This window comes from Heliangelus exortis, chromosome 25 (assembly GCF_036169615.1).
Source record: "Heliangelus exortis chromosome 25, bHelExo1.hap1, whole genome shotgun sequence".
Lineage (NCBI taxonomy): Eukaryota > Metazoa > Chordata > Aves > Apodiformes > Trochilidae > Heliangelus > Heliangelus exortis.
In genome coordinates this window covers 1,802,735-1,826,973 of record NC_092446.1, presented here as the reverse complement: position 1 = coordinate 1,826,973, position 24,239 = coordinate 1,802,735, and the positions used below count along the sequence as shown (strand labels likewise).

At 55.9% G+C, this 24,239-nt stretch overlaps 1 protein-coding gene across 1 annotated transcript; it reads left to right on the top strand.

Moving 5' to 3' along the window:
• The first annotated feature begins 1,343 nt into the window (after positions 1 to 1,343).
• MAPKAPK2 (MAPK activated protein kinase 2) lies at positions 1,344 to 24,239 on the top strand. The gene is made up of 10 exons (XM_071768573.1): positions 1,344 to 1,846; positions 18,393 to 18,532; positions 19,980 to 20,044; positions 20,580 to 20,659; positions 20,765 to 20,891; positions 21,083 to 21,158; positions 21,320 to 21,444; positions 21,719 to 21,804; positions 22,451 to 22,531; positions 22,808 to 24,239. Exons 1-10 carry the CDS (start codon positions 1,598 to 1,600, stop codon positions 22,949 to 22,951), a joined length of 1,173 nt encoding a protein of 390 aa, XP_071624674.1. The 5' UTR covers positions 1,344 to 1,597; the 3' UTR covers positions 22,952 to 24,239.

The window sequence follows — 24,239 nt, the reverse complement described above, 5'->3', positions numbered from 1 at the left end:
GCATGTCAGCTCCCTGGCTGTGCCAGGCAGAGTGGCCTCGTGTGTATGGCTGGACACGTACCAGGCTGCCAAAAATCAGTGGCTGGGCCTCAGGAGATTGCTGTGGTAAATGCTGTGCTGTTTGCTCCTGGTAAATCTTTGGGTATGTTTCTTCATCTCCCTTCTCCAGGGCATCCTCGCTGCTTTTTGTGGGCAGCTGGAGGAGAGAGGGATGAATGTCCAAAAAGCACGTGTTCTTCATGTAGAAAACAGGGGGCATCAGTGACAAGCAGGCTGCTTTTTGTGTCCATAAATGAAAAAAAAAAATAAAAAAAAAAAATAAAAAAAAAAATCTCACTTTCCCATTGAACTCCATTTGAAGAAATGTTCATCATCTTTTGCTGGGTGCTTGGCAGCTCCATGGCACATCACACCTTGGCATGGATCCCTTGTCTCTTGCTTCATCAGTGTCTTTATTGGGTTCTGGACTGAACATGGAAATAGGGTTTAATTTGTTACCATCAGGACGGCCTTTATTGGTTTTGGACTGGATTCTCAGCCCCTGCCTTTGCCCTGATGCTCTGCGTGCTTGTGATTGTGTTTACATCTCTGGCCTGGAGAAGAGAAGGCTCCAGGGAGACCTTAGAGCACCTTCCAGGATCTGGAGGGGCTCCAGGAAATCTGGGGAGGGACTTTGGACAAGGGCCTGGAGTGACAGGAAAAGGTGGAATGTTTTTTAGCTGAAAGACTTGTGACTTAGGTCAGACGTAAGGAAGAAATGCTTTGTGAGGGTGTCCCATCCCTGGCAGTGTTGAAGGGGTTGGATGGAGCTTGGAGTTGGTGTGAGGTGTCCCTGCCCGTGGCAGGGGTGTGGGATTAGATGATCTTTAGGGTCCCTTCCCACCCAGAGCAGCCTGGGATTCCATGGTATGATAATCCCGGGAATTGGTTACAGATGGAGCAGTGGGAGAACGAGGTTTCTGGGCACTGGTCAGTTCTGCCACGTCAGAGATGCTTTGGGGCACCAGGGTGACCCCAGACGCCCTAACCGGGTGTCACTGGGTGGCACCGGGACCTCCACGACCTGTTGCCATCCCACCGTGAGTTTCCATACAGCGGGCTGGCAGGAGGTTTGGGGGGCGGGCGGCTGAGTCCCGAGCCCGGAGTTCGCCCGCTGTGTCCCGCAGCCCCTTCCCAGCACCTTCAGCCCCTCTCTGCCCCCCTCCGGAGCTCGGGGCCCCCGGGGGCAGAACGGGGCCGTCCCGGCGGGCGCAGGCCCGGTGCCCGCCCCGCCCCGTCCCTCCCCCGGCGGCCGGGGCCGTCCGAGCCGCTGACATCAGAGCCGGGCCGTGCCGGGAGGAGGAGGAGGAGGAGGAGGTGGAGCCGCCGCACCGGAGCGATCGATCGCTCTTCTCGGGGCCGGGGCTCACCGGCGGGGGGCGGCGGCGGTGGTGCTTCACCCCCCCCCCCTTCCCTTTCCCCCTCTCCCTTTCCCCATCCTCCCCTCCCCGGCTCATCCCGCTGCCTCCGAGGGGTTCCACCGGCTGCCCGCCCATCCCGGAGCCCGTCCCGGATCCTGTCCCGGATCCCGCCCGGCTCGGCCCGCCCGCCGCCCGCCATGCTCTCCGGGGCTCCCCCGCCGCCCGCCGGCTTTCCCAGCCCCCCCCAGCCGCCGCCGCCGCCCCCGCCGCCCGCGGCTCCCCCTCCCCACGGGCCGCCGCCGTTCCCGGGGAAGGGCGGCCTGCAGATCCGGAAGAATGCCATCACGGACGACTACAAGGTCACCACGCAAGTGTTGGGGCTGGGGATCAACGGGAAAGTTTTGGAGATCTTCAGTAAGAAGAGCGGGGAGAAGTTCGCTCTCAAGGTGAGGAGGGGGCTCAGCCCTTCCCCGACGGGGCTGCCCCGGGGACGGGGTGTGGGGACAGACAGACAGACACAGGACACACACACAAGGGACACGGGGACCGGACGGGCAGGCGGGTGGCTCCGGGCTGCCCCCGCCCCGCCGCGGAAGGGGCCGGAGGAGCCGGGAGCTGACAGTGATGGAAGACTTCTGTCTGCTTGGGGAGGGGTCCCGGGAAGGGGACGGGACGGGGGCAGCGACAGCGGTGAGAGCAGCCGGGACAATGGAGCCGGCTGCCGCCCCTCCGCCCCGCCATGCTTTAATGTATTTTTTTTTTTTTTCCTTACTAAGAGCAGCGAGATGTGGCTTTCCGGCTTTCTAATGGCAAACAAAGCGAGATGACATCCCTGTAGCACACCGGGGGGAGGGTCTGGAGTGGAAAGGAGCCCCCCATCCTGGCTGCTGTCACCTCGCGGGGGTCACAACCCCCCCAAACTGGGGGGTTCCCTGCGTGGAGCTGCTGGGAGCACTTTGCTTAAACGCTGGCAGCTGCTGGCGTGTCCCTGTTTGGTGGCAGCTCTGTCCTCGCTCTCCCATGTGACACCGAGCAGCGGTTGTCCCCCAGCTTCCAACAGGGAATATTTCAGTGTTAGGTTCACCCCTTGTCGCTGAATTGCTTCTGTTTGAAAAAAATCGTAGCTAAATAGTGCCTGCCGAGGTGTTTTGTAGCACCCGCCGGGTGATGCCAGGGTTTCCTTGTTTTCTGAGCAGAGAGGGGAGTGTTGTGTCCCTGCTGGAGGGACTTTGGGAAGTTTGAGTGGCTTCAGGACACGCTGGGGACGGGCAGGCTGCTCGGTGGGAGCTCCGTGTTCTCCACCATCCCTGCAATTTGTGCCCACACATGAGCTGTTCAAACCCTCGGCGTTACCCTGAGAACGGAGAAAGCTTCAAGCCCCCCCCTCTCCCACCCCCCAAATCCGTAACCCCCACCCCTTTTGTTTTCCCATCTGGTGGTATCTGGGATTCCAAACCTGAACGAATGAATGAACAAATGGCTTTGGAGCCGTGGGGTGGTGGGGGCTGTGCTGAACCCCAGCGGTTTAGGGCTGAACAATTAAAATTTGATTTTCCTTTGGCATTTCTGGGGAGCAGCACCGAGCTGTGCTCCATGACAATGTGGATTGTCATCTCGTTTGGTTGAAAATCAGCAAAAATCCTCTTGTGTTTTGACAGGCGGGCTCCTTCTCACTTCTGCAGCTGACTCAAGTCTTTCAGGTGCAGATCCCAGCACTTCCCCTTTGCAGCCCTGAAAGGGGAAGGATGGCAGAGGAGACCCAGGGCTGGTGGTTCCTCCCTGCCCCAGCACGGGTGGCTTGGTTGGGGCCATTACCCTGCCCCCAGCAGAGTGCAGCAGATGGGGTCAGGATTTATTGCCCCTCTTCAGGTTTCTTCCTTGATGCTGCCGGAAAGCATCTCGGAGCAGAGGAGCTGTGGTGTAGGAGGGTGCTACGGAGCACCTGGGGAGGCTGAGGAATGTTCTGGGATCAATCTCCAGTTTGGAAAAGCATTGGTTGCCTGTCCCCTGCCCCGGCCTCTTCACACCTCCCTGCTGGGGGGGAGCAGCTCAGCTGAGTGGTTGGATGCAGCTCAAAGAGCAGCACAGCTGCTACTGTAAGTGATTCCTTCCAGCCCCTTAAAAACTGCTACGCTGGGACTTTGGGCTCTGGGATGATCTGGTGGGTACCCAGCTTGGCCTGGTGAGTGTGAGCAGGCTGGGGTTACTTGGTTGATACATTTGGAATGAGGTGGCAGCCCCTTGACTTCATCTCATCCTTACCCAGCCGGGGTAAGGGCTCTCTTGGAGACCTGGGGAGAGGGATTTGGATCCGGATTACTCATGGGCTGCATCAGTGTGGAAAGATGACCTAAAGCAGGATCCACAGAAGTGATTGCAGGGAGTTGTCATGTTTCAGATGATGCTTAAAAGCATCCTGATGGCCCACGGCCAGAAGGCCCAGCTGAAGTCTTGCTGTGCTGCCTGCTTTGGTTGTGTAGCAAACCTTTCCATGTGGAACATTACTCCTTACATTTGCTGTTCCAAAATCTTGTACAATAATGCAGTTCTCCACTGGAGGGGAAACAACTGTGTCTGTCTCTGATGCTAACAGCATCTCCTGGTTATGCTGTGCTTCCTCTTGGATCCTGAGCATCTATTATGTTGTTAAACCTCTTTTTCCCCAGAGAGATGCATTTAGGTTGGGGTTTTGCTGAGAGTCAGTTTGCTAAAGTGAACTTCTCAGTGCTCTGGGAGGGTGTGAGCTTGGAGACACCATTCCAGCAGCAGTGAAAACATTACAGCCAATTTTCTCCTCCTTCCATGGCAGAGACACATCATTAAATAAAATGTGTGCCAGCTGATGGATGGTTTTATTTGCAGTGAAGTGCCTAGGTGAAAGCAGGAGATACTCTTCTTCTTTATAGATCATTGTTTATTTTGCTACTTTCCCACCCCCAATTTTATTTTATTTTTTGGCATTGAGCAATACCTGAAGTGTGGCATTCCTGCATCATCTGGTGGGAGACAGGCCACCAATGCTCCCAGTCACCCATGACTTGCCCTTGCTTGATGCTCAGGGATTTATGGCAGGATGGGAATGTGAAGCCTGCAGAGAGGTGATGAATGGAGCTGAAATGTGAGGTCTGGTTGGTTTCTTACCACTTTCTTCCTTGTCCCTTGGTGTGATTTATTATTAGGCAAAATTAAGCTTGTCATTTCTGCAAGGCCTGCTGGATGTAGGTCACTGCTGACCTGACTTGGTGCTCATGGTTGTGGTCAGGCTGTTGGCATTAGTGAGGCTGGGAGAGCCTGCTGCAAATTCCACTTTTAAGACTAATCTTTAGGCAAGATACTGGGGGGTGTGTGTGTGTGACTGGGTCTCTTAACTGGGCCAGGAAATCACCCTTAAACCAGTGGGGCCCAATAATGGTGGGTGGCAAGTTTCTTTCTCTGTCACAGGTGTTGCTGGATGGAGATCTTTGTGGAGCAGGTTTCCTTTAAAGCAAATTAAGAGACCTCCCTCCTAACCCCAGCTTCAAAGCAGGAAATCCTCAGCTGGACTCTGGTGAGCTTGGAAAAGCTTCACAAGGCTTGGGGGGGCTGCCTGCAACCTGGCCCCTCGCTGGAGCATCCTTGGTGCTCTGGGGTGTGTTTGTGAAACACTCTCAGCCCCATCAGCTCATCTGTGAGTGAAGGTTCCTCTGGTGGAGGAGGAAGGAGTGCAGTGCTTTTGTGGTTCATTACTCTTGTAAGATGCCTGTTGTGGCAAGAGAGCAGCTGCCTGGTAGCTGATAAGTGAGCAGCCTGTGGATGAGTGTGTTTGTGTTCTCTCTGCCACGGTGGCTGAGGTTCTGCTCAGGGACTTTTAGAGAGGAAAAGCCCCTTGTTTCCCTTGGATTCTTGGAGCTTCCTTTGAGAGAGAATGCTTTGTCCTCCAAAAAATTCAGCTGGAAAAGTAACCCCTAAGTGGTGGGCTGGATGAAGATCTTGGAATCCTGGGAAACAACTCTGTGTCTCCTGTACTTCTGCTTCTCTCAGTGGGGGATATTTTTTTTTTTTTTTTAATTCTCTTTTTATATAACCAGCCTTTCCTCTAGCCTTCTGTGCAAGTCATGGTGGAAAAGCTGTGGAAAGTGTAGTGACATCACTGGGACTTTTCCAAGACAGTGGTTTTATTATCTCATTGACCAAAGGAGTCTGTCGACTCGGGGTCTGAGTTTGTTTAAACAATTCAGAATTTGCCTTCATCTCTTCTAAATACACGACATGTTCTGAGCAGTCAAACCAATGCCTGAGATGGACTGAGAGCATCTGGGAATGAGGGCTTGGGTTTTGCTGTGGCTCGGGAGGTGCCAGGATCCTTCCTCTTCGTGACAATCTAATCCCATCAGTCAGAGGTTGTGCAAAAGAAGATTCCCACATCTTCAGAGGTGGGGAGCTGAGGTGCAGTGATCTGCTGAAGTCTCACAGCCCCTCAGAACCAGGACTGGGCACAGGAACTGAGCTGCTTCCTGAGATAAACCCTCATGGGCAGCCATCCTCCAGGAGAAAAATCCATCCCAGATGTGGCTGATTGACTGGCCAAATGCAGCCAGGTGAAAGGCTTCATTTCTCATTCACACTGAGCTGCTGCTGGGCTTTGGTGAAGTTTCTGCCTGGGAAGCCAAAAAGAGCAAGTTGGGGACTTTTTTCTTCCCAGAAACCTCCGGAATGGCTGCAGCTCATCAGGGTGGGTGAACTCCAGAGAGGTAATGGAGGGTTTGCAGGACAGTGTTGATTCCTGGGAGGCATTTGGGGGGGTGGCTGGGTTGGAAGCAGTTGTTTTGCAGTCCCTGTGGCAGGGGGAGCAGGGTGGCTCCAGGTTTGGCATCTCCTGAGCTTTCCTGGTGGGTTCCCATGCCCCACACCAGGGTGTTCCTTAGGGTTTTGCAGCAATAGCTTCAATGCTGGTTTTAAACCCCCATCCCTTTGCTTGGATTTGCACTGTGAGAAACTGTGAGGGGAGGGGGAATGGGGGTGAAAAAAAGAAACCTCTCTCCTGAACAAACCCTTTCCCCTGCCAGCTCCCAACATCTCCAGCTTCCCAGCCCCTGGCCGGCCCTTGCTGCAGAAGTCAGGCTGCTCTCCAAGCACAACCGGCCCCGGTGCCTGGCCTCAAGTTGCAGCATTCAGGCAGCATGACCTCACCTCCGGGTTTCCAAGAATAACGCGTGGGTCCCCTCCCCTCCTCCCCGCTGCCTCGGCAGCTCCGGGGGATCCGAGTTTGTCCGGATGCTTCCAGGGAGCCCCCGCGGCTGCCCCGGGCTCTGCCGCTCCTCTCCCCTCCCTGGGCAGGGCTCCGGGCAGCGAGGGTCGGGCAGGAGCTGGGAGAGGGTTTGTAGGACCCGGCTGAGCTTGCAGCTTGGATTCTGAGGAGCTGGAGCCGTGAGGATCAGGGTGATCCTCCCAGCATTTCCTGAGGCTGATGGGGAACACGGCTCTGCCTGCCCTTTCCCCAGGGAACCTCTGTCTCAGGGTCACTGGTAGTGGCACAGCTCCTCAGCAGTGTCCAGAGCTGCAGAACATCGTGGTCAGCTCTGATGGTGACGTGGACATAGGATTTTAAAAGCCCCTGAGCCCCATGTCCTGCTGGAAGGGTCCCTCACCCCCTCTGCTTGATGCCCCTCGTGTTTCCTGGCTGCAGGATGCTAAAATCCATTTTTATTTCAGCTCTGGCCAGCACGAGGACTGTGTGTGTGAGCAGTGCCTGGGGGTTGGTTTTGGGGAGGGCTGATGTCCCCAGCTGAGGAGGATGGGGAGCAGCACCCGGGGGTCAGAGCAGGGCACGGGAGAATAAGTCTGAATGCAGGGAGTTTCAGCAGCCTTTCAAGCTCTTGTTTCTTCATACCTCGTGGCTGAATCGTTTCAAAGGGTTGAGCCTTTTAAGATCTTCCCAATTTGGGGCAGGGATTACAGCAACCAGCAGGTTTAATGCTTGCATTAACTCGGTGTTTTCTTCGTGGCCTCAGGAAGGGGCTGAAGGCAGCGAAGTCCGTGAGTGCTGCTGGAACGTCCCCCTGACCTGAAAGGACCTAAAAATGAGTTGTGCTGGAGGTGCTGTGAGCCACAAAAATGTCATCCAGGGGGTGGTGGGACAATACCTGCCATCGGGGGGGGGTTCAGGAGGGGGGTCCTGGTGCTGCTCCTCTCTGAGTGCTGCTGGGAGCACTTGGGGCTTGGCTGTGGCTCTGTCTGTGATCTGGTGCTGCCAGGAGGGTGACAGCATCTTCCCCTGGGGTAGGGCCTTAGGCTGGAATGTGGCTTTGCTGTGACAAAGCACCCTGTCCCAGTGGGGAGGGCAGGTGAGCACGCTGTGACTGGCACATCCTTTGACATCCTATGTAATGGGATTATTGAAGCTGGTGGCGTCAGGGTGATTCTGTGCTTGGCTGTCCAGGGAGCTGCAGCCTGAACCAGAGATAAAGTTCAAAACACAAGCCTGGATCTGAATGTTCCCGGGGTGCCAGGCTGGGACTTTGCCACTCTCCTCTTGTTAGATATCCTATGCTTTGGGCTGTGGGTTTGGGAGGGGTGGAAGGATCCGTTTGTTTCCTCCAGACTCCTGATGAACTTTGGGAGCATCTGCTGAGCTGCTCTGCTGCCCTCCTGGAGCTCCTGGTGCACAGCACTGAGCTGGGGCAGCCTCTGGAAAGGCTCCTGCCAGATGTGTGTGTTTTCAGGGAAGCGTGGCTGGAACATGAGCTGGGCTGCTGTGGAAATTTGGCAGTGGGTCCCCTCAGTCTGCAATTCCAGAAGCTGCAGCTCCTCACACCCCAAGGTGCCAGGAGGGGGGAGCCAGGTCCAAGGGGTGGCTGCTGGGAGATGGGGATGGTATTCCAGGCATCTCAGCTGGGCTGGGGGGAGAAGCACACACAGTCCCATCCAAACCAGCCAGAAAGTACACGTGTTAACCTCAGCCTGCTTTAAAAAGAATTAGTAAATAAAAATAAGAGGCGGGAGGGAGCTGCTCTGGGAACGGGGATGTGTTTTTTTTATTTTCAGTAGTGGTGACAGCTTCACTGCATCTACCAGCTCAGTGTGTAAGAACAGTTAATGTTCTTAAACAGAAATGTATTCTGTGGGGTTTTTTTGTTTGTTTATTTGTTGGTGGGGTTTTTTGGTTTTTTTAGCAAAAAGGCAGGGGCTGTGCTGGCAGGCAGCCCCACTGCAGGTACCAGGTACCAGCCACCCCTCAGTGCTGGCTCCTGCAGCTCCCATACCCGCTGCTTGCAGATACATCCAGGCTGTGGGAGCCACATTTGCCTCCAGCAGCCTCCTCCTGCCTTCCCTGTCCCCTCCAGGCTCTGCTGGGACTCTTCCTCTTCAGCCATTTCACAACCCCGCTGCCCGTTGCACTGGGCTGAGTAAACTCTTGCACAAGTGGCTTGCTGCTGCCTTTCCCGGTGTCCTCAGTGCTGTCCCTGCAAGGATCAGTGTCCTTCCTGGGGCAGGGGGCTTTGTGCTTGTGTTGGATTGCTGATGTCTCCATCTCCTCTCTCTCCCACCTTGCTTATTCCACTCTGGAGCTGATGCTCCCAGTATCTTTTATCATAAGGAAGAGCTGCTGATAAACAGCTCTCAGGACACGAGGTGCTCCAGAAGTGGTGGGGATCCAGCAGGGAAGTGCTCCAGGTTTGGGGAAGAGAGGTTTGGAAGTGTCCTGGTGCTCCAGTTCCCCAGCTCCATGAGGAGATGATCAGCCCGACCTCGGGTGCGTGTTGTTAGGGATGCAAATACTGGGTGGGTGAAGCCTGGCTGAGTAAGATGCTGAGGAGATGATGAGTGGATTACAGTCTGCTCTCTGCATGGTGCTGAGCAGCAGCTCCAGTGCCTGTGGGGTGGGAGGGTTGGAGCTGGAGCTGCTTCCTGGGAGCTTTGGAGCTGGTCCATGGCTTGTGCCCTCCATTGGGATCTGGAGGAGTTGAAGGAGGTGATGATGATCATGTGCCTCAGCATCCAGTGCTTTTTGGCTTTTTTTTTTTTAATTATTTTTTATTTTTGGCTGATATTCCTGTCTTTGGGCTTCACCTGGAGGAGCTGCAGCCTGTGCTTGGGCAGGTCAGGCACCTCTGGCTTTTCCCAAAACATCCCTTTCATGTTTCTCTCTCCTCAAAGACAGCAACAACCAGGAATGGCACTGGGTTTGGCTGGGACATGGTAGGAGCCTCAAGGCTTTTAGTGGCTGAGCTCCTAACCAGGGATGAACACCTGGAACTTGGACCCATCTCCGATCCAAACCCTCCCAGCAGCCTTGAAACTTAATTGCAGGAGAGATGGGGGCCGTGCTGTGGAGGGGGGGATGTTGAGGACTTGCTTTCCCTCTCTAAGGCCATGGAGGCTCTGCTGACCTGGGGCATTGCTCCAGGCTCTGTAGGTTGGTGGCAATGCCAGCTCTGCTGCTTCCCAGTGTGTCCCAGTCTGCTGCAAAGGGAAGCAGGGGGCTGTCAGAGCCAGGCAGCTGAGCTGCACAAAGGTTTTCCTGTCTGCTCCGTGCCCCCCTGCCCCTAAGCCCTTTTCCTCAATAAGTGGGATTGGAAAAGCTTAAATTCATCCAAAGCTGAACCCTCTGACCAGCTTTCCCCTGCCCACCCCAAGCCCTGGGATGAGCTGTGCCTGGAAGGCTGCCTGGCACCAAGGTTTGTTTTTAAAGGCTGGGTTTGGGGCTGCCTGCCATGGCCAGCTGGGGAAGCAGCAGCAGGGTTGGTTTTTTTTTTTTTTTTCCTATTAGTTTGTTTAAATGTCCTTGCTTTTATCCTTTTATCCCCTTTCCATTCTAAGCTAACAGGGAAACACCATCCCCTCCCAGTGACACCAAACTGGTGCAGGTTTCCCTTCTGATGGTGTTTTTTTTGGAGGTGTGTGCCTCCAGGTGATGAGTTGGGCACACTTGCTGCCTGAGTGGTCTGGAGGTGATGGTGCTGGCTGGGATGCTGGTGGTCTGGGCTCCATCCAGGCTTCACCAAACCCCCCCTGGGCTCTGGGGCTGCTGCCAACAGGTGCTGTGGAGGCTCCTGGGGCTGCTGAAGGCCTGGAAGGGGCTAATAATAGCCACTGGGAGCTTTAATGAGGTGCCAGCAGGATGCAAAGAAGAGCTTTTTTTTTTTTTTCCCCTAAGTAGAAGCACAACTGTGTTTTCCTCCCAGCTGAAGGAGTCTCAGGATGGTTGGTGCAGAGGGAAGAGGGGCCAGTGGAGGAAGAGCACCCTGAGGCTCTCAACCTTTCTTGCTTGGAGGTCCAGGATTTCCCCTGAAACACTTCTGTGTGGTGTAAAATGGGAGTGTGCAGCCATAGGTGGTGTTGGGTCTCAAGTCTGGAGAGTTGCTTGGGTTCACTGCAATTGGGGGGCAGGGGGAGTCCCACCAGCTCTTCTGCAGGTTCTGTTGGGTGTTCAAGATGCTTTATGATGGGAGGAAGAGGAGGAGAGCAGCCTGTGGTGCTGGGGCAGGGTGGCTGCAGGGACCAGCTCTGTTTGGGGGGTGATGTGCACCCCTGAACTGCTCTGAATCACCCTGTGGGCAATGCCCCCCCCTGCACCATCTGCCCTGCTGGGGAGGTGGGCTCCGTGCATCCCCCCCAGCCCTCGGCTCCTGCATCCCCCCCAGCCCTCGGCTCCGTGCATCCCCCCGGCTCCTGCGTCCCCCCCGCAGCAGAGCTGGAGGTTTTGCAGCGGTTGTGGGGAGGGAGAGGTGGAGGAAGCAGCTCTGGGAGGAGGGGAGGGGGGGGTTTGGTGGCCGGGGGGCCCCTGCCTCGGCGAGCGCAGACAAAGCCGGGTTACGAAATCCCCGGCTCGCTCCCGTCCTGGCCTTGCCCTGCACAAAACAAACCCCACCGTCGACAAAAGCAGAGGCCACCCAGGGCGGGAGGTGTTTGTCTTGCCCTGGAAAAGCCACAGCCCCGGCTCCGTGGCCCTGGCAGTCCCCAAACAGTTTTGGTCACGGTGCCCGGTGTGGGTGATGCTGTCCCCTTTTTGGGGGGACACAGCTTGGGGGTCTCTGAGCTCTCCCGTGTCCTGGCTGCTGGGGATGCTGCTCCCTGCAGCCCTGCGGGTGTCACCGGGGCAAGGCAGAGCTGTCACCTCCGTGTCCCCTGTCCCCGTGTCAGGGGACTTGTCACCTCCCGGGCTGAGCTGGGGCACCGCAGCTGGGTGTGCGTCTCTGGTCTCATCTCCAGGGAGGTGTTTGCTGGGGGCTGTTGGTGACAGAGCCTGTGACGAGGGTGCAGCTCTGCTGAGCAAAAAGCCAAGGAGAGGGCAGAACGGTGCAAAATGTGCTGGCGTCACCGAGCTCCCCGGGCACGTCAGTGAAACCCTGCTCAGGCTTGGCACTGGGGGAAGAAATGTGTCCCAAGGCCATGCTGCTTCCCCTGCCGGGGGGGAATGGTGCTCTGGGAGGGGTTGGCCTCCATGTGCCTGTGTGTTTTGGTTTGCTTTTATTGTTTTTTTGTTTGTTTTGGGTTTTTTTCTTTGAATATATCCATTTTAATATCAATTTATTTCCACCGCTGTAAGTTCAGTGTAAAAGCAGCAGCACCGGGCTGGGAGGAGGTGGCAGCTCTGCTCATCTTGTCCCACAGTGGGTTCTGCCCATGGGCTGAGCCCAGAAAAACTTCATTTTTGGGCAGAGCATGAGCCCAGGAGGTGCCGGGAAGCGTTGGGTGTTTGTGGGGCTTCTGGCACAGCTTCGTGGCTCCTCCGCTTGCAGGGGTGGGGCTGGGCGGGCCGAGCCTCTCCCCTCAATCACTTCCAGCTTAAAAGCAAGGAATGGGTTTAAAAATAGAAGCAGTTCTTGGCTGGAGGTGTGGGGAATCCTCCTTCCATCCCCTGAGCTGCCCACAGGGTTGGAGGTAACGGGGAGGTCAGGCAGGTTGTCCCCAGGATTGCTGATGGAGCAAGGGACCCAAAAAGATGCTTTGGGTCCGTGGGCTGCATGGCAGGGGCTGGGGTGCCTCTGTCTGGTGTGCCGAGGTGCCAGAGTGGTGATGCCAGCTGGTCAAGCTGTGCCTGCAGGAGGGAAGTGCAAAGGACATAGGTCAGCACTGAGTTAATGCTTTACTTTGGTGTATTTACTCGGGTATTAACCAATATCACCTGCTTCCTATCATAAAAGCACAAATGTGCCCTTTTCTGGTCACTTCCTCAGCAGCTCCTGTAGGAAATCTGGTGAGGGATGGGGCTGGGGGAGGGCTTAGAGAGGAGGAGATGCCTCCAGCCCCCAGACTTTGCCAAGAGGCTGCAGTGAAGGGGTTGTGTGTGGAGCAGACTCTCCAGCCACAGCCCTGTCAACAGGCCCCTAATTTTGTTTTCCTCAGATGAATGTGAAGCTGGAAATAATTGCTCTTCACATCAGCCAACAGCTCCAGCCTGCTGCTCGTGCCCTGAGTCAGTGGGGATGCTTCGTGCTGCCTCCTTGTTGCCATTCACCTGCTTTGACTTTTTCCCCATGAATTTTCAGCCCTCCTCCTGCCCGCTGCCTCCCTGTCCCCTTTATCCCCGATGTCCCCACCTGTGTTGGTGGCCTTTCCCTCAGCACCCAGGGTGCTGCTCCTGGGGTCCCTGCTTTGGATGGGGCTTCATCTTCTTGAAATCCACAAATAGTTGAGCTGCTGGTTACGGGGTTCTGCCGTGGGGGGCTGGCTGGGGGGCAGTGCCCCGATTGCCTGTGGAGGGGACACGGGCCCCTGGCAGGTGGCTCTTGCTTAAGCCCGGGCCTCTCTTCTGCTCTTCTCCTTTGTGTGCCTGGAGTGGCTTTTGTTGCAGCCTGAAAAGGCTGAATAGCTGCTGCATCTGTCAGGGGGTGAGGAAATGCTCAGCAGATGCCCTGGGGAAGAAGGGGGGGGGGGGTTGTGCTGAAGGGTGGGGGGTCCCAAGCATCTCCCGGTGGGCACAGACCCGGGTGGGAGCTGCAGGCAGGGGAGGTGGCAGCACAGAGGGCACGGTGGGTTGGGCAACTGCTGTGGGCAAGTGGGTGTCCTTGTGCAAGAGCCACCTCTTCCCCTGCCTCCTTTCCATCCTCCCACCCGCGTTGCAAAATCGCCCGCAGGTCAGGACCGAGCCGCCCGCTCCAACATCTGCTCCCCCCAGCCTGTTCCTGGGGGGCTTTTAGCTCCCCCCTCACACCCTCGGTGCCTGGCTGCTTGCTTGGCTCTGCCAGGACCTGGGAACTCTTTTCCTGTGCTCTCCCCGAGGGCTCTGGGTCTTCCTCCCAGCACACGGATAATTCGCTCGGGGAACGCGGCGACGTCTGTCAGTTTGTGTTTGCTCAGCCTGCATCACGTCCTCAGCCTTGCTCCTCCTCTGTGGCTCTCATGGGAATAATTCTCTCTCGCTGGGATGGTTTTTTCCAACCTCTCCATCTTCCCTGAAGGGAGGTGAGGGTGCAGGGTGACCTTTGGTTCGTGGCCACTGATGCTCAGAGCTGGTTCCGCTCATGCCTTGCCCGATGGCCAAAGCCTCAGCATCTGGTGGCCTCTGGTGGCCTCTGCTCTGTCCTCTGCCCTGCACACCAGGAGGCTCTTGTGCAGCCACCTCCATCAGGGAGCAGCAGCCACCCTTCTAAATAGTCCCCCCCTGGTGCAGCTCCTCCCGTGGGCACCTCACCTCTCCTCTCTGGCTTTCTCCAGGCAAAAAAAGTGTGGTGAGGCTTTGCCCTCCTGGTGCTGTGAGGGGGGGAACAGCACATGCAAAGCATGAACGTGTTAAGCAGTTGGCATGGAAAGCTTAGAAGAGGCAATTTTTTTGTAAAGAAAAAGCCCTTTTGCTTTATTAGGAAAAATGCTCCTTGCTGGTCTCCTCAGGGAAACCCAGAGGTTTGGGTCCAGGCAGGACAAGTTCTGCTCTGCTCCCTGCTGAGAGCACAGGAGGCTGACAGCTTGCCCCTCTGCACTGTGCATTTATTTTTATTGCAACTTAATAAGAGTTTATTTTAACCCCAGCGGGGGCCTGAGGGGAGTTCCTGGGGGCAGCCTGGGCCATGGGCACATCCCCCAGGTCATGTTGCAGGGGCTGTCAGGGGGGTGTTTGCTGCCTGGGCAAGGCGTGCAGGGTGTGCTGCTCTGCTGGGAGCTGAGGTGAATCAGGGCTGATCAAAATACACAGAGAAATAAAAATACCCTCCTGCAAGAGCAGCTGGAGCAGCCGGGGGGAGAGGGGAGGCAGAGCAAAGAGGGGAAATGGAAATGGAGCAGCTCCGTGTGAGCCTCAGTTTTCATGGAAATTGCCCGTGAGAGGCGAGTTTTCCCTTTCAAGCTCTTTTTCAGGGATATTGTGCCAGTCTGAGGGAGCTGTCACAGCTCAGGGAGGGAGGGACAGCAGATTTTGGGGTGAGCAGCAGTGGGATGGTGTGCTGGGACCCCCTGCCCAGGGAGAGAGGGAGCTTCCTGGGCGGATCCACTGTGATTCATGGAAAATCATCATCCCAGGAGGAGGAGAGACTGAATCAGGGGTGCCTGAGGACACGGGTGGGCGAGGGAACGTGAGCAGCTCCAGCCCCTGTGTTTTCTCCAGCATCTTCCTGCCTGCCTGGGCTTGGTGTGAGATGTTGGGGGGAACTGAGCTCAATGTGGTGTTGAGCCTTAAATTCTTAACCCTTTTCATCTCAGCTGCAGCTCGTTTTTGGTGGTGGTGGGGAGCAGCAGGGCTGGATGGAGCCCGTGGGGTTTCCCTGTTTCTGGCAGTGGGGTGGGTGCTGTCCCCTTCCAGACCCCCCGAGGAGCTGGTGTGCTTTCAGGAGCTGCTCCCAGGGTTTTGTCTTCCCAAGGTGGTGAAAAGCCCAGAGGTGCTGCAGGAGCCCAGGGGGATCTTTTGCTGCCAGGGGTGCTGAGCACACTGGGGCAGGGGCTGCGGTGTCTGCCAGTGGGGATGGTTTGGGAGCCCTCAGCTGGAGGGTTTTAGTGCAGCTGAGGAGTGTGGTCAGCTCTGCAGGTTGCTCATTTCTCTGCCAGCATGCAGTGGCTCCTGGGGGAGCTGTGCTGAGCCAAGGCACAGGATGGCAGCAGATGCTGCCTGCTGACATCTCGGAGGTGCCAGGCTGCTGCCAGGGGAGCTGAGATGCTGCTGAGCCTGGATTTCCTCCCTCATGGCAATTCACCCTTCCCTTGCTCTCCCTGTTTTCCTCTGGGAAGCAGAGATGGGGATAGTGCAGGGCTCTAGGGTGGCACAGCTGTCCTGGTTGTCCCTTGTGCCATCACCTCTCTGGTGATGACAGGAGGTCTGGGGACCTGCAAAGCCAACATTTAAAGCACCCAACCCCCGTGAAGGGAAACGCACGTGATCCCTCTGCTTGTGAATGCTGGTTTTGCCCAGAGGTGGTGGCTTCACAGTGCTGTCCTTGTGTTCTGTCCCAGGGACACTTGTGTAACGTGGGGATCCGGTTACTGCCTGCCCAGCTCAGCTGCTGCCCCTCTGTGTCCCAGAGCTGGGGCTGCAAGGAGCCCCCTTGGAATGGGGAGGGATAATGGAGAAGGAAAAGCTGAGCTGAGAGCAGCTCTGGGCTGCCAGGGGGTTCCAGTGGGTTGGGTTGGGCTGGGTTGGGTTGTCCATCTGCAGCCATCTCTCCTCTGTGAAGTGTTTTCTCTGGTTCTGCTCTGGGCTTGCAAAATCTTTTGCTTCTGGAGTCAGTGGGGAGGGGACATTGTCCCCAGGCTGGGGTGGGATGGAGCAGTTCACCCTTGCTGACCCTCAGGGAAACACAAGGTGCTTTTTCCATCCCAACCTCCTCGTTGCAAGCCAAGAAACACAAACCTTGCTGCAGCCACAGGCTGCTCCGGATACCAGAGCTGGATCAGGGATCAGGGCAGCATCACCACACACCCCAAAATATGTCCCATGTGAAGTTCCCATCACCAAGCAGTGCCTGGGATGCCAGGACATCAGCCACCCATCATTTCACAGAGGAGAAGCTGCTGGAGGTGCTGCCCTTGCCCTGCCTGGACCAGGAACAAGAGGTTTGGGCATCACCACATCCTTCCTGCACCCCCATCCTGCAGCCTTCCAGCCTCACTGCTTCTGGCTTTCAGCTCCCCATCCTGCCAATGTCCTCTTCCACCAGGAACATTTCCTAAATAGACCAAATAATTCTCTTAACAAGGCTCTCCATCCCAGGGGGGTGGCTGGGGGGCAGCTGTGTGGCAGCTGTTCACTCGCCCGAGTACAAAAGCAAATGTCAGGGCTGTGCTGGTCCAGGTAATGGAGGCTGCTGCCTCCTGGTTCATTAGAAACACAATTAAGCTGCTTTAAAAGCTCTCTGGGTGACCTCTAAAAATTGGAGATATATTTCTGTACATCTCCTGTTTGTCTTGGGGAGAATGATGTTAACTGTCTGCTTCCTGCTGCTCCATTTTCCCAGCACGTAATTACAAATTGTTTTGTGTTTTGTGTTTTTTTGGATTTTGCTTTTTTTTTTTTTTTCTCTTCAGCTTCCTGGCTCCCCACACCAGGCTGGGGGCTGCAAATAACCCAGCTTTTCTCCAGCCCCCTTCGTGCTGAGATTGCTGATGGCTTTGGCAGGATCTGGTTTTGAGAGTCATGGAGCAGCAGAGGAGCAGGGAGGGGCTGTCCAGCCCCCTGCCCTGTCTTCCCTTGGCCCCGAGGTTGTTGGTGCAAATGATGCTGAATGGTTGTGCAGGGGGTGTCTCAGCCAGTTTGGGCTTTGCTGAGTTGGAAGCCACCCCAGGCTCCATCCCTGGGCACAAATTTCCTCCTCCTCAGGATACAGGAGAACCCAGGAGCTGGGAGAGGGGTGACCAGCACCCACTTATGGGGTTAGAGCTGGGTGCTTGAAGGGTGCATCCCATTTGTCTTTTGCCACATGCTGTCAGAGGAAGGAATGCAAATTGCTGTTACTCTGATCAGGCAGCATTTCATCTGTCAGTGGGCAACCTGCATCTCTTGGGGCTGCAGCAAGCATTGACCCTTGCTTCCATGGAATTCCTCTGCAGCAGAGGGTCCCAGATCCTATTTCTGCTCCAGCAAAGCATCCAGGGGCTGCTGCTTCTCCACTTGCCAGCTGGATGCTCTCCTCCACTGAGCAGCCCCAGGAGAGGGCAGAGGGGTGAGGAGGAGGTTTCTGTCTGGGTAAAAATGAGCAAATCTGCTGTTTCCTGCCCATGGAGGTGGTGGGGGGAGTGGGATGTATTTCTTGTGCCCCCACCCGTGGGTGCCCCGAGGTGCAGACCCCTTCTGGGGCAGGGGCAGTGGGTGCTGTGCCCAGCCCAGCCCTGAGAGCTGCTGGAGACAGGAAGGAAAACGAACGAGGCTGAAGAGAGGCAGGGTTGTTGTGCTATATTTAGGAGGCTAATAATTAAGGCTGGTTGTTTATCCTGACAAACATGGTAATTAATACTTCGTGGCAGACGAGCAAATCCTTCCTGCACCTGGGAACTGTGAGTTGTCTCTGGGAAGGGGGAGGGCCTCATTAATGAGCTGCTCCTCCTGCTGCTCCTGAGAAAAGCTGCTATTTAGGGAACATCTGGCTGGTCGCCTTGTCCCCTCCCTGGGCACACGTGGCTGGGTGCTGGTGGCATCTGAAGCCACAGGGCAGAAAGCAAGAGGGTCCTGCCAGCCCCACGGGAGGTGATGGGTGGGCAGCACTGTTGGGGGCTGCAAAGGGGAGGGTGAGGATGCTTGGTGGCACCCAGGGGTGCGGTGGGGTGGGTACCAGCCTGCTCATAAATGCAGGAGAAAGTTGTTCGCTGGTGGCACGGGCTGGCTCGGTGCCAGGGAGGCATCTCAGAGGGCAGAGAGGTGAGAGGAAGTCGGGATAAACTTTAACCAGCTTCGGGAGGAAGGGCAAGAAGCTTCGGAGAGCGGGTGGCTTCCCGTTCTTCCCACTAGATGGGGATGGAGGCATCGCGCAGGGCTCGCTGGAGCATCCTGCCAGCCCGGAGCACCCACACTTGGCCTTTCTCCCTTGTGCCATCTCCAGGTGGGCTCCGGCTCTCCCGAGGGGGCTGACAGGGTCTCTTTTATTCCTGCAGATGCTGCAGGACTGCCCGAAGGCTCGCCGGGAAGTGGAACTGCACTGGAGGGCATCGCAGTGCGCCCACATCGTCCGCATCATGGACGTCTACGAGAACCTCTACCAGGGGAGGAAGTGTCTGCTCATCGTCATGGAGTGGTGAGTGATGGCAAAACGGGGGTCAGCACCTTCCTGCCCCGCTGTTGGGGTGCAGGGGAACCCCAGGAGATGGGGGGAAGCAGCCTGTGAGCTGCAGGGTGGGAATGCTGGGAGGGGAGAGGTGCAGTGATGGAGGGAGGGTGGGAGGGTGGGAGCTGTGCTGGCTCTGAGTCATTCTGAGAACATTCTCAGGAGGCTTTAGGCCTGTGGTTCTTGCTGCAGACAGCTCATAACCAAACTGGCTTCGGCCACTGAAAGTTGGGGTAGTCCACAGGTTCCTGGCACCCTGGAGGTGCAGCCCACAGCCCAGCATCTCCTGACACCGCTGCAGCTCTTGCAGCAGCAGCTGAGTGGCTCTGGCTGGGGTTGGTGTTTGCTGTAGCCTGGGGAGGAGGAGGAGGAATGAAGAGGAAAGTATTGAAACCACATCCCAACCGCAGCTGTGATTTGCTGCAGCTTCCTTGCCAAAACCTCTCTCACCCCTGGCGAGCCCCCAGGTCACCTGGGGAGGGCTGGGGGTGCCAGGAGCAGCAGCTCTGGTGTGGGAGGAGGTTTCTGAGGAGAGCAGGGGGGTGCTGGGCAGCCGGGGATGGGAAGGGTCTGTGCTGCTCACCAGGGGAAAAGGGCAGCAGTGGAATGGTTGGGGACAGGGCTGTGGGGCAGTGACTGCTCCCTGCCCCTCAGGGAGGCTCTGGGGCTGATGCCCATCACAAGGCAGAGTTTTGTGTGTCCCCTCCTGCAGCCACTGGCCCCAGCAGCTGCGTGGGGTCTGTGTCACAGATGTCCACTGAGCATCCAGGGTGCTGGCAGGAGGTGCTGGCTGCACCAGGAAAGCCAGAAACCATTCCTGCTCCAGTTAAATGAGCCTGGGGCAGGAATCCCTGATGTCCCTCCCTGTTCATGTGGAGAATCATCCCTGATCTCCCTCCTCATTTCTCTGGGAGCTGAGTTGTTCCTCAGGATACCTGAGGAGCCTTTGGCTGAGGAGGGTGCCAAGGTTTCCATGCTCCTTCTCCAGCACCTTACGTGTGAGCTCGCTGCCTCCCGTGGGTCCCATGCCCTCGTGGGTGCTGCTGACCTGGGGCTTTACTCAGCACTCCTGCACGGGGTTAGTGTGTCGGGGAGGTGGTTGGTTTGTGAACTAAACCAGGTCAGGTGTGCTGGGAGAGCTCTCACCACCTTCCAGCCCTGTTTGCTGTCTTTACTGTAAATGTCTTTCCGTGGGCTGGTGGGGAGACCACGTCCGCTCACACCCGGCCTCTCCGTGAAGCCTCTGCCCTGCTCGTTTCTGGAAGGAGGAGGCTCCCGAAGGCTTGGATGGAGAAGGGGTTTGTTTGTTTCTTGCTGAGCTGGCACAGCTCCTGGTGGAGCATCCGAGGTTTGGGTACAGCCTGTGCCAGCGTGGGATGGGTGCTGCAGCACCTGATGCCTCCTGCTTCTCTTCCAGCTTGGATGGCGGGGAGCTCTTCAGCAGAATTCAAGACAGGGGAGACCAGGCCTTCACAGAACGGGGTAGGGAACCCACGGGGACCTGGGGTTTCATCTTTGGACCCTTTATTGTTGTTCATAGGAAGGCCTCTAGTCCAGCCCCTTCCCTCTTTTGAACCCCCAGCAGGGTTTTGCTCCTGAGGGATGAGGCTGTGAGTGGCCCTGATTTCCACTCTCAGTCAAGGGCAAGGTCAGGGATGTTTTCTCAGCTCTGCTTTGTCCCATCCCATCCCATCTGCAGCAACCTTCAGAAACACCCAACCCACCCCAAAAAAATGAAGGCCAAGTCCTGTGGTTCTCATAGGTCTCAGGAATCTCATCCCTTCTGCTCCTGTGCCCAAGAAAAGTGTTGACACAACCAAACACCAAGCCTCTTGCCCCCACATCCCACAGGGAGCATCTTTCCCAGTTGGTTTTCCCGCAGGTTTGGGCTCCCTGGTCGTGCTTGTTTAAACTTGCTTGTAAAAGTTTCTTGGTTTGGGGTTAATTTTTTTTTGTTTGATGGGTTTTTTTCTGGTTTTTTTTTTTTTATTTTTTGTTTCTTTTTCCTCTGCTTCAGAGGCTTCAGAGATAATGAAGAGCATTGGGGAAGCCATCCAGTACCTCCACTCGATCAACATCGCGCACCGGGACGTGAAGGTGCTGAGTTCCCCCCCTCCTGCTGGTGCTGAGCCCCCAGGAGCCCAGGGCAATGCTGAGGCTGCCCCAGCTCTTGCTCACTTCTTGTTCCCTGTGTTCCCACAGCCCGAAAACCTCCTGTACACCTCCAAAAGGCCCAACGCTGTGCTGAAACTCACGGATTTTGGCTTCGCTAAGGAAACCACCACGCACAACTCCTTGGCCACCCCGTGCTACACCCCCTACTACGTGGGTAAGGGTCTGGGGGCTCTCAGCTTGCCAGCTGAGGGAGCTGGAGGGTGCCAGAGCTGGCAGGTTGGGTGGTGGCCACACACAGCCCATCCCAGAGCTGCAGGCACCTCTCTGGTGGTTCCATGGGATGCTCTGATCGCTCTTGCCTGGTGCTGCCGCTTCAGTTCTGGCCTTTTTTTCTCTCTTTACCAGCCCCGGAGGTGCTTGGCCCAGAGAAGTATGACAAGTCCTGTGACATGTGGTCCCTCGGTGTCATCATGTACATTCTGTAAGTCCCAAGGGTCCCTTTTTCACCCGCAGGGCTCAGAAGCAGGGGAGATGCAGCTCTGGAGCCCATCTTCCCCTCTGCTCTGCTCCTGGCACTGCCCTGGGTGCTGCTGGGGGGGTTTTTGGGGCGATGTCTTGATTCTGCTCCCCCTCCCTGGACAGGCTGTGTGGGTACCCCCCTTTCTACTCCAACCACGGCCTGGCCATCTCACCGGGCATGAAGAAACGGATCCGGATGGGCCAGTACGAGTTTCCCAATCCCGAATGGTCCGAAGTGTCAGAAGAAGGTAAATGTGGTCCCTGGGGTCACTTGTCCCCGGGATGAGGTGTCCTTTTGGGGCCAGCCCTGTGTCCAGCAGCTCCAGGGAACACTGGGGTGTGTTGCGGGGCACCTCTCGGTGGTGCAGCAGCTTCTCTTTGCTGGAGAGGCTTTTGCTGAGGGGTTTGAGCAGGGTGAAGTTTGGGGTATGGAGGGGAGGAGCATGCAGGGGGTTTGGGGCTGAGTGTGGGGAAAGCCCCCCCGGGACCTGCTGACACCCAGCCCCCTGCAAACCCTTCCAGTCAAGCAGCTGATCCGCAACCTGCTGAAAACCGACCCGACCCAACGCATGACCATAACAGAGTTCATGAACCATCCCTGGATCATGGTGAGGGGGTGGGGATGAGGATGGGGATGGGGATGAGGATGGGGTGAGGAACAAGATGAGGATGGGAATGGGGGATGAGATGGGGGTGAGGATGAGGATGGGGGATGAGGATAAGGGATGGGGGATGAGGATAGGGATGGGGAATGAGATGAGGATGGGGAATGGGATGAGGATGAGGAATGGGGGATGAGATGGGGATGAGGATGGAGATGGAGGATGGGAGATGAGGATGTTGATGGGGTGTGAGGATGGGGATGGGGGATGAGGATAAGGATAAGGAATGAGGATGGGGTTGGGAGATGAAGATGGGGTAAAGAATGAGATGAGAATGGGGATGGGGGATGAGGATGGGGTAAGGAATGAGATGAGAATGGGGATGGGGGGATGAGGATAGAGATGGGGAATGGGGGATGGGGATGAGGATGGGGGATGGGGATGAGGATGGGAGATGAAGATGAGGGGTGAGGATAGGGGATGGGGGATGAGGATGGGGTGAGGAATGAGATGGGGATGGGGGATGAGAATGAGGATGGGGATGGAGATGGAATGGGGATGGGGGATGAGGATGGGAATGGGGAATGAGATGAGGATGGGGATGGGATGGAGCCTGCAGCTCCCACCTCACACTCCTCCTCTCCCCATGCAGCAATCTATGCAGGTGCCCCAGACCCCGCTGCACACCAGCCGTGTGCTGAAAGAGGAGAAGGATCTGTGGGAGGACGTGAAGGTAAAACCTCCCCCTCTTGCTGTCTGAACCCATCTGTGCCCCGGGTGCCACCTGGGGACTGTCCCTCCCCTGTCTCCCATTGCCAACCCAGATGATCCGGGCTCATCCCCATATCCCAGCTCCTGGAAGAACGAGTGGTGGGACCCTCAGTCCCCACTTCGATTTATTCCCAGGGGGGTGGGGATGGGGTGAACCCTCTTGGAGGTCCCGGGGGGGTGCTGGGGGCTGTGTCTGGGCAGGGTTTTGCTGAGGGTGGTGCCATGTCCCTGCCCACAGGAGGAGATGACGAGCGCCTTGGCCACCATGCGCGTGGACTACGAACAAATCAAGATCAAGAAAATTGAAGATTCCTCCAACCCTTTGCTGATGAAGAGGAGGAAGAAAGCAAACCCCCCCGAGCCCACTGCCCTCCCCCACTGAGGGTGCTCCCCGCCCGCCGGCCCTCGAGAAAGCAATAACTATATATATATATTTTTTAAGGAAAAAAAAAAGACAAAAAGAGACAGACTGTTATATCGAGCGCATGGAATTCAGACATTTATACCAGACTAGTTATTTTTAGCTACTCACCCGTGTTTCTGACCTTCCTGGAGCAGGCGGTAAGATCCCCCCTCAGATCCATGTGTTGGGGTTGGGGATTTTTTTTTTTTTTGTCCCTAGGTGATCACCGCCAATAATTGGATCTTTTTTTTTTTTTTTTTCCCTTTTGTGAAACAGTTTTGATTTTTTTTTTTTTTTTCTTCCTTCCTTCCAAAGACATGGAAATTCCTGTGGTGACCTTTTTAGGGTATATATAACGTATAAATATTTTTTAAAAAAAAAACCAACTACTGTAGAGCTGAAACCCAGACAGCGTGTTCCCTGCCTGGATGCTGCCTAGAGATGGGTTCTGGGCTTGGGAGGGGGCTGGGGGGGACACAGGGAGACAAAAAGGAGAAGAAGGGGAGCTGCCTTCTGCCCCGACCCGCTGTGCGTGGCAGGGCTGGCAGCAGGACATCGTGTTGGGCCTGGAAAACTGCTGCTTTTAAAGCAAAAAAACCACAAAAAAACCCCAACCAACCAAACCCACCCCTCATCCCCTCCCCATCCCCGTGTCTGTCTGTCTGTCTGTGCCTGGGGTGTGTGTTGTGTCCCTGGGGATGCTCCCGGTCCCTGCAGCCTGGAATCCAGCTCTGACCTCAGGAGGGGACAGGGGGGAGCAGGAGGTTGGTGGCCCCCTCGTGTCCCCCCTGTTTATGGGGTAAAAGATGCTCCCCCCAGCCCCTGGGGAAAAGCAGGGGCCATGGGGGGAGTGGTTGGGGATGGTTGGGGCCAGAACTCCAGCACTGTGCCCTCCCCAGCTGGGTGTGTGGCTCCTGCCAGTCTGGCTGTTCTCGAGTCTTTAGTCCACGAATTATTATAATTATAATTATTATTATTATTATTGTTATTGTTATTATTTGTCACAACGTTTTCACTGCGTTAAATGTGTTTGAATGGGGAAAGAGAAAAAAAAAATTTTTTTTAAGGCAACGTGTAGTTTTTAGGCGATCTTTTAGGCACTGTATGGAGTTTTAATTTGTTTTAAAAAAAAAAAAAAAAAACGGTTTTTATCCCTTGTTTTTGGTTTGTTTTTTTTTTTTTTTAATTTTTATTTTTGTCTGTTGGCTTATACTAATCTTCCCAGTCTGCTCTTCAGTCCTTTGGATTAAAGACACTTCAAACATCA

Coding starts and splice junctions, on each gene's coding strand:
- MAPKAPK2 (XM_071768573.1), top strand. CDS start 1,598: ATGCTCTCCGGGGCTCCCCCGCCGCCCGCCGGCTTTCCCAGCCCCCCC. Junction 20,045..20,579: donor CCAGGCCTTCACAGAACGGG/GTAGGGAACCCA, acceptor CCTCTGCTTCAG/AGGCTTCAGAGATAATGAAG. Junction 21,159..21,319: donor GGTGTCATCATGTACATTCT/GTAAGTCCCAAG, acceptor CTCCCTGGACAG/GCTGTGTGGGTACCCCCCTT.